The sequence below is a fragment of the Triturus cristatus genome, chromosome 8 (genome assembly GCF_964204655.1).
Source record: "Triturus cristatus chromosome 8, aTriCri1.1, whole genome shotgun sequence".
Lineage (NCBI taxonomy): Eukaryota > Metazoa > Chordata > Amphibia > Caudata > Salamandridae > Triturus > Triturus cristatus.
In genome coordinates this window covers 1551400585-1551414996 of record NC_140591.1, presented here as the reverse complement: position 1 = coordinate 1551414996, position 14412 = coordinate 1551400585, and the positions used below count along the sequence as shown (strand labels likewise).

Below are 14412 nucleotides of genomic sequence, written 5' to 3'. Positions count from 1 at the left end.
TCTTTAGAAGTCCATGAACTAGGATGTAGAGCTAGAAGCAAAATTTGTTTTATAATATTTGAAAATTGTGAGGCTAATGGTGGATTTTGTGAGTCTGGTGATAATTTACACAGAAAAACCTGCAGCCATGTATTCGCGTTATCCTAGCGACCTTGAATATCCAAAATGAGTTACCCCCTGCGACATGCAGGGTTAAGGGCATTTCAAGTCACCCTGGAGAACTCCAACCATATACATTCTTCTGCCTATTCATGAACTGGAGAGGTGAGGTTGCGATATCGCGATATCCTTATACCGTCAGGTGGGGGGGGGGTCCTCTATCTATCTATCTATCTATCTATCTATCTATCTATCTATCTATCTATCTATCTATCTATCTATCTATCTATCTATCTATCTATCTATCTATCTATCTATCTATCTATCTATCTATCTATCTATCTATCTATCTATCTATGTAAAATACATTTTATACTATGCTTTAATAGTGAAAGTATACTCAGAGGCTGTGTAGCTGTTTCACATCTATTTCACTACCAGAATATACATCCCTATTTAAATTGTGTACAAAAGTTCAAGGAGAGAAACCAGGCCCCCAGGTAGTAACCCAATCTTGGTGTCTGGTCTCCCAAGAAGCATCAGGTTCACCTCTTGTGGTCTGTGATATCCACCCGTTCCCCGAACACCTGGGATGGGTTACGCAGCTGAAATCCATCCCTTCTCCCATCTCTCCTCCTGTATGTACACTACATACAACGACACCCCACTGACACTGAAACTCAAGCGCTGCGACACGAGTGAACTCGGTAATTACTCCCAGAGCTGTGGCACTTCGCTGGCTCCTGGGAGCCGGGGGTCTTTTAACTAAGAGACCTCCAATAAGCAGGGTGTTTCTGGGGGAGTGGGGCCACAGCTGGATATGTCATGTTCTGCTGTTCCAGTATCCCACCACCCCCCAGCTGTCGTAACCATGCACCACCGGTGATAGCTTCCCTGCATGCCATTACTTAAGGCCTGATTACGAGTTTGGCGGACAGGGTTACTCCATTACAAACGTGAAGGATATCATGTCCGCCAAATTACAATTCCATTATATCCTACTGCACTTGTAGTATGGTGGATGGGATATTTCACGTTTGTGACGGAGTATCCCATCCACCAAAATCCAAATCAGGCCCTCAGTCTTTTTACTCGGCTTCACAGGGTACCTTTAACTCCCTACCAGCGTCACATCACTGCTGAGACAGCCGAGGGGGTGGGGCATCCACCATTAACCCCTTAGGTTCTGCACTCAAACCCTAATGACATGCAATTCTATCTCTGGCCACACGAATCATTACATTCTTGACGTCTAGTGTTGATGTGAGGTGAATATGTGTTCTTAATCTTAACTAAGGGTTTATTTAGCACCTAAATGGATTTGCTCACACATACAATAATAGCAGTATAAGGTCATTATACAAATGAGCATCTTTGATTCCAGAGTGGGCGTTACAGAGTGGAGATATGTGCCTAAGTAAGTAATCCTCCACAAAAGTGCTGGTTTGTGGACAAGCTCAATCTTTCAATAGGGATGTTCCCACCCTGGATATGATCAGAGATATATTCTTGCAAAAGAGCACCAGGGGCCCCCTAGGCAGTATATGGACGGGGTAGTAAAACCACTAAAATTGGTGAAGGGTAGAGGGGAAGTGATTCCTTCAGTGGCAAAAATAGTTTCCTAGTGGAGAAACAAAAAAATTAGCCAATGCGCTTATGTGCTATTTAAACATATGTGTGAATGTGCACCTGCTACATTTCTGTCGCCATGTTCTGTGGCTCGGCGGACAGATCCATCCATTGCAGGAAGCTGTTTTTACTCTTATAAACACCTGAAATTCAGAACCAAGACAGCTTAAGGGGTAAATTTGTGTTTACAAAAACCCGTTATGTTATGGATGGGTCTCAGCTCTCAAATGCCTCAGTATTTGCCCATTCACAAATGTAATAGGTGCAACTATAAGCACAGGTGAACTCATGGGTGAATATAACCTGTTACATTTGGATACATTTACATATGAGTCAATGAGCATGCTTCTGAGATACCCTGTAAAGCTGCAATAGTAAAAACTTTGCAGAAAGAGTACTGGAACCATTTGAGAATTTAGAAAAAAGTCTCAAGTATAATCTAGGTTAATATACCTTAATTTCACAGTCAGTTTTTAGCTTTTAGTTTGCAGTATAGTAGACAACAGATTAGCCCGCACTGTGGGTATTCTAGGACTTGTAGAGATGAGAAAGGTTTAATAATCTCTAGCTAAGCTTCAAGAACACCCAGGCTTAGCTCATCAAAACAGTGCCCCACCAAAGACGCTCTAAGGCTTCCTCGGCCCTCCTCTCGGTAGCGCGGCCAAGCTTAAGGCCAAGCCCTAGAAAGATGCAGGAGAATGTAAGACACCAGACACTGACTGCCAAGACAGTGGCACGTTCTCCGTAAGTGGGCCTGTTCGGTTTCTAGACACGAGCTAGTTCTGGTCACATTGAAGCCCAATTGAAGAAATCTTCAGGCAAAGATTCAATCGCAATTGCCTGCTTTCACTGTTGAAACAGTGGTGGCTATTTGCTAGCCCCTCTCATCATTCTTTAAACAATATTCTAATGGACTTGACCACATTTTGAATCGGTCCGCTTATATCATTAAGGGTCATCCAACACTTGAATTTTATGTCCTGAAGATGGTCTAGCTGATGTTTGCAAAATAGACCGAAACGTCGACAATCGCACCTACTTCTATGCAAGCGTGATTTTTTCGAGGAACTGTTGTCGTTTGAATCAGTCACATTTCCTTATTATATTCATTGTAAGAGGTGTCCACATTAGTGACAAAGAGGTGTTTGTAATATAATATGATTTGTAAACCTCAGTTGCTTTGTGTAGTTCTACTAAGACATTTGTATTAGCTTCTCTGTACTCTTTAAAAAAGTTTTTTTCATTATAAACTGAATTTCATAAAAACAATTACACTTGTGCAAGATATATTTTTTCTGACCGATTAATTCTAATACAAGTGATTTAAATTGAATTTCATAATTATGTGATACAAGCGACTGCTCAGAGCTTGTCAAGAATATCAGTATGCTGAACGTTTAAATTGTGTGTGCTGTAATAAATCCCTTGTAGGTACTTTTTACCTGTTACTAGGAGAATGTAAGAAACAGCCATCACAATTAAAAAAGCTTTTAAGAGATTAGAGCCCTGTATTAATAAGGCCCACAATTCCCAATTTATTAACTGGAGTTGCTGGATGAATCAGATTTACAACTAACACAGTAAATCCCCTCAGACATTTCATCAGCAAAGCCTGGCAAAAAGTAGGGTCAGAATCAGGACATAAATGAGGAATTACAACAGAACTGATTTCCACAGTAACTACCTAGTTTTCAGGGGATAACCAGAGCACATCTCAGAGTACCATGAAATTACCACACTGCAGAATTAGTCGTTCAAATCAAATGGAAGAGTCCCCATTGGTATTCTCAGCTCGTACAGAGTGCGAGCCGCAGAATTGATCCGCAACAGAGGAGAATCCAGTGGAATTTCCTCCACTGTACTCCTGCAGGCACATCACTTTCTTAAAAAATCATAGAATTTTGCATTAACTCGCAGCCATAAATCAGTCCCTGAGAACATTAGGGACAGTAAAGGAAGTTTTAAACAATTAAAATACCACGGTGAAAATGGGAAAAACAATAACACTCGGAAAGGATTAAAAACTGTCCTATTCTTTAATATAGTTTTGTGTTTTTAAAAAAAAAATGAAGTTTACTTTAAGTGCCTTTTTAAAGTCACAGCAAGAAAATGTTGAAGTGTGGATGGAAGTCCTCAGTGAGTGAAGCCTCTGGCCTGGGCTTGGGCTGGAAGGGATGAAGCCATGGGGTTTGGGATTGCTGGAAATGGTTATCATGTAGAGTTTTTCTTGCTTGGAAAGTTGTTTCAAACCATTCTCATGTGGGGCAAAAAGGTATTGGGAGCCACTGGTTCAGCAGAGGTCACTGCGTCGTTGGCTGGGCTTCATACGGCTTTCGACTTGTCGTCCATCGTGCTGCCCCGTATTATTCATCTTGGGCCCAATTATGTAAATTCTGGTAGCACATATTCAGTGTAAGCTGCTACGTATTACAGGAAGACTGCTAGTACCTTGAGGAGTGTGTCACTGGTGCTAAATGCCTCTGCAGCAGTACTCCAGTGAATTTCTGTGCATCCAGGTGGACCTCCTTTGTATGGAGAGTCCATCCCTGTCCACGTGTGATACCTTTTGGGATGAAGGTCACAAAATTCAATGCAGAATCACCAATGGGTGATATCTTTGCAAACAATATTAGGGACCCAATATTTATGTCAGACAATATTTATATCAGACAGTATTCCACAGAAGGGCAAATGTGGGTCTCCTAGTGGCCCCATCATGATGTAAGGAAGATAGATGCCTTGAGAGCGTGCAGTTTCCAGGGGAGAGGTTCTCAGAGCTCCTCTTTGCGAGAGGGCAGTAGTAGAAACCACACTACCCTTATCGGCTCAGTAGCAGCATTTGCACACTGCCAAGCGTAAATGGTTGTGAGGGCAGTAAATCACCCCATTGACCAGTTCTACAGGCAATCCCGCCCTAGCACAAAATTGACGAGACAGCCAGCGGTCTCTCTAACCCAGTTCTGCATCTCTAATAATCATCAGCAGGAGGCTTTCCAGAATGTTGCTTTGTTTGATGATGTCTGCATGAGTTGGAGACTTAGGGCCTGGTTTAGATTTGGGCGGATGGGTTATTCGGTCACTACAGTGACAGATATTCCGTCCGCCGAAATATAAATCCCATAGAATACGAATGGTATAATGGGATTTATATTTTGGCGGATGGGATATCCGTCACCGTTGTGATGGAGTAACTCGTCCGCCGAAATCTAAATTAGGCCCTTAATCATTCACTGGATGGCCCCATTATTGCCTAGGAAGAATACTAACTACCTGAGCCAATGGGCAGTACCTACTCCATAATAATGCCCTCCTCGTCACAGCACTCAATTAATGAAGAGTAGAGATGCTATATTTTTATTGCTAAGGTGCCTGAGGATGGCATTATCACTGAAGTGGGTTTATACTAAAGAGATGATGTGTGCATGGTTGGGGAGCTGAGGTTTTACCATTATCCAATCTTTGTATAATGATGTCCATTGGCCCATTTTGCTTCTCTGTTTTTTCTCACCCTCAGCGCAGATGACCAATTCACGGGCTCGATGGAGACCAACGTCGTCATTAGGTATGACGGGCAAATCATGTGGGACTCGCCCGCCATCACCAAGAGCTCCTGCAAGGTGGACGTCTCCTTCTTCCCCTTCGATGGCCAACAGTGTCGCCTGACCTTCGGCTCGTGGACTTACAATGGAAACCAGATCGACATTCTCAATGGCCTGGACACCGGCGACTTGACCGACTTTGTGGAGAACGTGGAGTGGGAGGTGCTGGGCATGCCGGCCAAGAAGAACGTCATCACCTATGGCTGCTGCTCGGAGCCCTATCCAGATGTCACCTACACCCTGATCCTGCAGCGGAGGGCCTCCTTCTACATCTTCAACCTCCTGCTGCCCTGCGTCATGATCTCCTTCCTTGCACCCCTGGGGTTCTACCTGCCTGCCGACTCTGGGGAGAAGGTCTCACTGGGTGTGACGGTCCTCCTTGCGCTCACTGTCTTCCAGCTGTTGGTGGCAGAGAGCATGCCACCTTCTGAAAATGTGCCACTGATAGGTGAGTTGATCAACCATGACCTCGTTGTGTGGTATTTTTTACATCTGTGTTGTGAGCTGTTAAGCTAGTTTTGATTACTTACCTGGTTTTTAGGTCTCGCCTAGCTATTGCGTTTACGCAATCGCTATGTGACACTCTAGTAAGAGGGCATTTCAAAGTGCTCCCAAAAGTGGATTGCATGGCGAGCACGCGCACAATCACGTGCATGGTGCCGCCATGCAATCCGTTTGGGGAAGTGCTTCAGCCCACTCGCGCGTGCACGTGTAGCCACAGCCTCGGCATCATACTTCAAAGGGTCCGCTCCCCCGCCTGGAATGCGCTCCCCCGCCCCCGCCACAGCATACCGAGAGATTGTTTCCTCATGGCGCCTCTCACAACTGTATACAAAAAAGAAAAACTGTGAGTCAAGAGAAGTTAAATGACCGTGACATAACCACTTAGTAAGTACTGATCCAGATTTGCCTGCTGTTAACGAGGTACCAAATATACCAATAGGTGCGTGTATGTATGTATGAGAAAGATTCCCATCACCCACAACAAGTGGCTCGCTTCATCATTTGGGAACCTGGGAACTTCACCAGAGAACCATACTGCCATTATTCTACGCAATTGTTAGGCTGAATATTGTTCGTCAACATTTTTTCATCTACATAAAGTTGAGTGTAGAAAGTTCGCAAACACTCATCAGACTACATTTCCCAACATGACTTGCACGGCACACTAACACGCCATTACGTCATCAGCCTGCGCTCGATCTTGACGCTGATCACGCGCATGGCGGGTATGACGCTTGGGAATCCTCAAATAGGATTCGCTATTATCAGCACACACCTCCCCTTCTCGCTCAGAAGCCGCGAGAGGTACCGACGGAGAGGTAAGGCAGAACCGAGTATATCGCTTTTTTGACCAACTCCTATTTTTACAATCTTGTAGTAGAAATTGGCCACATCTGTCTCACTAGCTGCGTCCAACACTGTTTAGTAATCTTAACTAGAAAGACCTGATTTATAATGCATGAACGAACCGTTCTTTTCATCAACAGGTTACTTAGTCATCATAGCACATGCCTCTTCCAAGCAGCAACTTGACTTGAGTACGCGTGATATTTTTTCTAAACTAAATATACGCATGTACAACTTCTAACACATTGATAACAAGGACAAACAGCAGCTTGAGCTATCCGCTCATGTCCTTACAACATATTTCTCCAATGATCATAATCACAAGTTTAGCAACGCCGAGTGGCATGTTTTCTTGATGATCAGACTTCCGTGTGATTTACCCGCCTAGTTTTTAAATTTAGCGCTATATATTGTTTGAACATTTTAATAACTGTGGCCATATCCTATAATGTTCTATACTTATATTATTCCCCAGAGCGGTGCCTCCTAACCTGAGCAGTTGCCAGGCGGGGTGAGGCACATACCCAGAATTATTCGGGTGAGTGACAACTAAATTACTCTCTTCCATTGGTAATGAGGGCTGCATGTTTGTCTCTGTACACTTAATGGTATCTTCGCAAAAACGATTTATTTAATAATTTGCGGTTAGTGACCGATCGTCAACATTTCACCACTCTGTTTGTCTGTTTAAATTGATTACTGCTGTTATTTTCACAGGTATTCCCCTGTACCGAAAACAAGGTCCAGGTTGTATGTTTTCTAAGTTTTTGAATTTAACATATCACAAATATTTGCAGTAGCTTTCTGGTCCTGACGAAAGCTAGGATACAGTCTATCCAAGAGCTGAAACATGTTGACCAGTCTTTTCTAACACAGTTATTTTTTCAAACTGTTACAGCACTGTCTTGTTTTATTTTGGTATCCAGGTAGCACCTCATTAAAAACATTTTTGTGCCTGGCTAACCAATTTTAACCAGCACATACCTTCATCACTAGCACTGCATACATCACTCCTTATCTTTTATCCGGTGGTTCCTTCGATCTAACCAGTACATCAACAGATACATTTGGGACACATTTTTGAACCAATATCTACGTCCATCTGGTAGAGTATGGTTCTCTGGTGAAGTTCCCAGGTTCCCAAATGATGAAGCGAGCCACTTGTTGTGGGTGATGGGAATCTTTCTCATACATACATACACGCACCTATTGGTATATTTGGTACCTCGTTAACAGCAGGCAAATCTGGATCAGTACTTACTAAGTGGTTATGTCACGGTCATTTAACTTCTCTTGACTCACAGTTTTTCTTTTTTGTATACATGTGTTGAATTGGGGATTACAAACTGTTCGAGTCCTTAAACTACATCCCTTAGACCCCTACTCTTTGTGAGATATTTTTATTAACAAGCCTCTCACAACTGTCCCTCCCCCACCACAGGGCTAGTCTCACGGACGCATTGCCCTAAATTCTGGCTTCTGTTTCGCAAGTAGGCTTATTAGTTCCTCCTTGGTACCTCCTTGTCTTCATTTGTAACCCATGAGGACTGGCCCTTTTACTTCGGTTGTTACACGGTATGTGTTCTATAGACTGTAAGCACTATTTTCTTTAATTAATTTCTCCTACTACAGTCACGACATGCGCTGCTTCAGCTGGTTTTTAATGATGTTCCACAACATCGCAGTGTGCCACACACTTTTAGAAATATATTTATTTGAATGACAGCGCCGGTTCGCTTTACCTATAGTGGCGCACTTATTCACAGTAAAGCTGCCCGCAACACTTTCTGGACGGGACATGTGTTTTTTTATTTTATCTGCATGAAATCTCAGCGTGAGCGTGTCTCCTGCAACGTAATGAATGTTTTGTGATGCTCGCCTCTAATGCCGACTTGTATGTCCCTTTTCTGTGTTAACGATCGCACAGCGAGGCTGGAGCTGTGAGCCGTAAAGGAGTAGGCACAACACATGTGTACGTGAGGCGGACAGTCACTTCTATCTCCACCTTCAGTCTGGCCAGGTCCGGCAACCACTGAGTTCATTTTGCACTGTGCTCATTAATGTATTGTGTGAAATGCTTTGCCGTTGATGAGGCCTAAGGGGTGGCCCAACGCCATAAAAATGTTGAGTGTAGAAACGGAGCCTTCGATGCCATACAGTGCACAGATATCCCCCTTTATTTCCCAGCGCCAGAACGCCAGATTTCAGGGGGATTGGTTTGAAAAAGAAAGGCAGCGTTAATAACACAAGCATTTGCAATGCAATAGGTCTCGCATTTGTGAGTTTAAGCTATTGTCATTGTAAATGACAATGCCTTTAATTTATGTTTTCAAAACCAAAACATAAATAAAAGGCCTTGTGATTTGCAATGTCAATAGCTCAAACTCGTGTAAATGCGAGACCTATTGCATTGCAAATGCTTGTTAGTTTAGTTAGAATTCTACCAAAATCAATAAGTGTCACTGCCCTCTGCGGATAGTTAATGGCATAGAAAGAAAGACTATAACGATAGGTCTCTTATAGGCCAACCTTAATTTCAACTAGAAACAAAAGTCGGACTGTAATGAAGGCAGCGAATTCTTCAATACACTGCACCTTTTGTTGGTATGAAAAAGAAAGCTGGGATGGGAAGCAGACTAATTAAAACAGGCATTAAAAGAACGAAAATAAGTATTCTGCCCTAGCTGCATTAAGGGGAAGCCTCCAATAAGGTAAGACTCTTGGGAGAAGGAGCAGCAACATACAGGAGAAAGAGATAATGGTGCAAGGGAGGAACAAGTGCTGGTGGTGGTTTAGGGTGGGGGAGGAGAAACGAGCAGGAGACACAGGATGGGGGGGGCAGGAGAGAGAACTGTACGGCAGAATATTGAGGATAAAAATATCGACCTACCAAAATTTGGCGAACACAATATCAATACTACTATATTTTGAAGTTAAGTATATATAGGTAAGTATAGGTAGCAAATATAGATTCACTATTGTTAACTTTACATGTACATACCTTGAAGATATGTATATCAGGGTACAAATGTGAAGTGGAGAAGATTAAATCTATACTTACCTATATATACTTACTTTCACAATTTGTGGTAGTCAATATTTCCCCACAATATTTTGGTAGGTCCATAAAACAGGAGGAGGGAGAGGGCAGTGCAGGCGGGTGATAGAGGAGCCACACACAGGGGTAAGAGGAAAGGATGGGGGTTAGGAATGAGAGGGAGTTGTGGGCAGAAGGAATAAGGAGCAAAACCCATGGGGAGGACCGTGAGGGAGCAAGTAAGAGTGTACACAAGAAGGGAAAGCGCAAGACGTGGGAGCAGTCATCACAGAGCCTTCACACAGAGGAATAGTTTTAAAATGTACTTCAATGCAAGCTCTTCATTGGAGGTGAAAAGATACATCCCACAAACGGGAGCACCAGAGGATAAAGAAATACTCCTATGGGCTGAGCCAAGATTTGATTGACAAAGTCTCCAGCCAATGGCTGAAAAGGCTGGTAACAAAAAGCCCACTCCAAGATTGATAGCGACGATAGGTGTCTGTGATAGCTGCCCTTTCGCAGCACAAATGAACAAGCATTGGAAACGCAACCAGTCTTGCATTCATTTGAGTTTTACAGGTCCTGGGATTATAAATGACAATGTAGGAGAGTATGCTACAGCCACTGAGCACAATCATTTAATTACACCAGCATAATCAAGAGCAATACTCCATAACCATACAATCATCCCCTAGAAAACAACATCTCACTAATATGGCTTTACACTTCCCTTAGGCCTTGTAAGGCTTCAAAAAAGATACCTTAAACACATCCTCCCAGCTGTACAGCATTAGCTCCAACTATGGGAGAGCGGATCTAAACTTCCTCACACAGTGGGAAAGGTGATTATTCTGGGTTCCCCCCAACTTAAGGAGATGTCCCAGAAGATGACCAAGCACGCCATGCAGAATGATTTTGTGGTGGTCTCATCATACTGGGACCACCACAGGCTAAGTTATGGGCAAAAATGCATTTTGAATAACGGGCCCCGTAAAGCATTATGGGGCGGGTTTCCGTAGTGCAGTGAATATTATAGTAGCGGCTCCCCTGCTGAGCTGGGGAGAGCTGCATTAAAGTTTTCCTTTCGCTTTCTTTCCTTTCTGCAGCCTCTCAGAGCGTTTCCCTTTTTAGGTCTCGCCTGACCCAGCGCATGCGCTGGTCTGGCGAGACTGATTCAGAGGGCTCCAAAAAGTGCTACCAGGCCAGCCTAGAGCTACAGTGCATGTGCGCGGGCGCGCGCGCTGCTTTTACCGCGATTACTTTCACTTTCACGGCCGCTTTGATGTTTGATCGCATCGCACGGCCGCTTGGCATAGCCAATAGGTCTCGCTTTTGCGACCTTATAAGTGTTTAGTTATGCAACTGTTGCATGGCTAAACACTTATAAGGTCCCAAAGGCGAGACCTATTGGCTATGCCAATGCTTGTTTTAAATGGGCGCACAAAAGAGCATTTGTTTGTAAAGTTGACAAAGAAATGCTTTTTTGGAATAAGCGCCCCATGACAAGCTTTCACGATAATGTCCACCATGGCCTGTTTTTACACTAGCCGTGTTAAAAGAAAGGGGCGGGCCACAATTGCAAAATAATAAAAAAAGAAAGTGTTGTCAGAGAGCTTGTCCCGCCTGCAAAAGCAGGCATGAGAAAACCATTTAGCAAAACAGTGCTCGGAAGCTGTAAATAGAGCCTACCAAGTAACGACACATGTAACAGGGTGTCGTCATGGGAGGTTACAAATTGAGACAAGGAGGTACTAAGGAGGGCCTACTAAGCCTATTTACCAATGAAAAGACACAGGCCTATATGTATGAAACTTTGGTTTTGCGATTCTCAAATAGCGATTTTTAGAAAATCGCTATTTGAGAATCGCAAAATGCTATGTATCTTCCTTAATTACGAATTGCAAATTGCAATCCGCAACTAAGGAATACCTCCCCATTCATTCCTATGGGCCTAGAGGCCCATAGGAATGAATGGGAAGACATTCTCAATTTGCGATTCTCAATTAGAGAATCGCAAATTGAGAATGCAATTTCAAGGGTGCCAGGGTGTCAAAAGGACACCATGTTGCACCCCTGAAATGTATGTGTGCACATGTGGCACACATACAATCCCTAAGGGCATGTATGTGTGCCACATGGCACTTTAAAAAATGCAAAAATGCAAAAAATCGCAAGTTACCACCAACTTGAAGTTGGTGGTAATTTGCGATTCCTTAAGGCCAAATTGCACTTTTTCTGGGCGTCTTACATTGCATTTAAGGAATTGCTATTTGAGATTCCTTAAATGCAATTGCAAAATAAGGAATCGCAAATCTTGCGATTTCTTATTTTGCGAGGCTGTTTTCCTTTCATACATCTCACTTAGCTAAATTGCGATCGCAAGCGCCGAAATTCGCAGAATTTCGGCGTTTGCGATCGCAGTTTTGAATGATACACATGGCCCAGAGTTTCTAAAGGACAATCACACAAGCCAATGAAAAATATGGGCGGAGCTTCAAGTCCAATACAGCATGCCTTGCAGAGCAGCCCATGCGCTGCCCATGCTCGACCTAAAATTGTGTCTGGAAAAAGACATATCACATGTAAAAATGTTAAACATTTACAGGTATATCTTAAAGTAAAGAAATGTACATTAACAGGAAGCACAATTCCTATTTATGCTTCTGAAAATACTTAACATATGATAGATGCACCATCCTCCACATTGTACAGGAACCACCGCTGGAAAGGAATACAATTTAAGAACCGATCTTTTAGTAGCTGACAGTATTTGAGGACACTAGCTTCCCAAAATGCATTCTCAACAATGAAAAAAAATAGGATCCATGTTCTCCAGGTTGTTTAAAAACACAAAATAACTTAAAAATAAATAAATAATCACAAATAGGCAAAAGTTTCTTCTGCACCCGAGACTTTCTGTAGAATATTTCTGCACAGCCCCATTCTATCTAGTTCTTTCCCACATTGCCTTATTTACACAAGTCCTCTCTATACAATGATGTTTTTACTCACAGGCATATTTTATGTGGATCTGGTTTCACTGTCTGATTTGCTGTAGGTCTTTTTGTCACTATTTTCTTTAATCGTTTTGCATGTTAGCTGACAGGTCTATGTAGGAAGGTGGTCCATTATGGGAATGGTCTTGCAGAAGCAGATAGTGCTTGTGTTGGTGATCCAACAAGAAGCCTGGATCAAGAACAGAACACACCAGTAACTTGTTATTATTATCCTTTTTGTTACAGGCAAGTATTACATCGCAACAATGACGATGATCACAGCCTCAACTGCTCTAACTATATTCATTATGAACATTCACCATTGTGGTCCAGAGGCCAAGCCTGTCCCCAAGTGGGCCAAGAAGTTCATCCTTCAGTACATGTCTCGGATATTTTTCGTCTACGAGGTGGGCGAGAGTTGTAAAAGTCCAAAGTCTCAGCCGGAACCTGAGATGATGCCCAAGGTGCAGGTGATGAATGGGCAAGCCAAGAAGCAGGAGTTCAAACCCAAGGCGGAAAGCTTTCCTGAGAACCTTGGACCGAAAGCGTCAGAGAAAGCAGATGAGCTGGAGCAAGGCAACAGCAAAGCCGCCAACGGAGCTTACAGCAACTTGAAAGAAAGCGACAAATTGGGCGATCCAGAATTTCTGTGCGGAAGTGGCAAGGAGGGCAAGTGTAAAAGCTGCCCCAAAACCCAATGCCTGTGCCATAACGAAAGTCTCCTCAAAAACATTGAGTATATGGCCAACTGTTTCCGGGAGCAGAAGGCGGCTCAGATAAGGACTGGAGAGTGGAAGAAAGTGGCCAAGGTCATGGACCGATTCTTTATGTGGGTCTTCTTCATCATGGTCTTCTTCATGAGTGTGCTCATCATGGGCAAAGCCATCTGAGGGACCTCCAGCTGGACCCTTACTAAGAGATCTAGAGGTGCACATCATGTCATACACATGCACCCATGCAATGCCCGTGACATTGCGGTCTAAAGACCTATGAGTGGGGGATAGTACCTATCATGCATCGTTTTAGAGCAAGTATGCAATGTCACTTTAGTTCTTCCATCTGCATGTTCCTCGGCAAAGACATTGAGTTGAAACCATTGCTAGTTATCTTAAAACTATTTAAAGCTAGAAGGTTATTATTCCAAGAAGGACAAATAAATGGCATTTAGTTTTAATGTCACCATGAGTCGCCTTGGTGGACTATTTATTGATAGGCTTGAGGTTCATACAAGGTTTATTACTAGAAACAGGGGGAATTAAAATGTATCTTAAGAAAAGTATCGCTCGCTGAACAACAGATGTGACTGTTTCGTTATGTACTGCCAAGATGACTAGGCGCAGCTGGTCGACTGCTAGTGTATGATGCACGACTAGTTGTTCTTTATGTTTAGTAAGATTCCTTTGGAAACAATGATTAGGCTAAGGGTGCAGAAATTTAAGTGTTAGCCATGATTGTATTTATTTATTATATACAGCATCTTGACAATCCATGTTGTCATTTTCCAAGGCTTGGCAATAGGATTCATGAGTGTGCGTCAGATGGAGCATGTTCTAATAAGCAGCACGTTCCTTGGGTTCATGGTGATGATCACAGTTCAAGTGGGTTCATCCCAGGGGATGGTGGGGATAGGGTGGATTTCCCAGTTCCAGTGAGTGGTTTCTAAGGTCCCTCTTAAGGTCATTGGCAGAAGTTGTGCCAT

The 14412-nt window shown here is 43.1% G+C and overlaps 1 protein-coding gene across 1 annotated transcript in view; it reads left to right on the top strand.

The window, feature by feature from the left end:
- The window catches only part of LOC146806123 (neuronal acetylcholine receptor subunit alpha-10-like), a 213912-nt gene extending 200011 nt beyond the window's left edge, over positions 1–13901 (top strand). Inside the window, exons 4-5 of the mRNA XM_085623453.1 lie at positions 5243–5775; positions 12960–13901. Of these exons, the coding sequence (XP_085479579.1) occupies positions 5243–5775; positions 12960–13603 (1177 nt within the window). The 3' untranslated portion in view covers positions 13604–13901. The remainder of the gene's footprint in view (positions 1–5242; positions 5776–12959) is intronic.
- Positions 13902–14412: the final 511 nt, after the last annotated feature.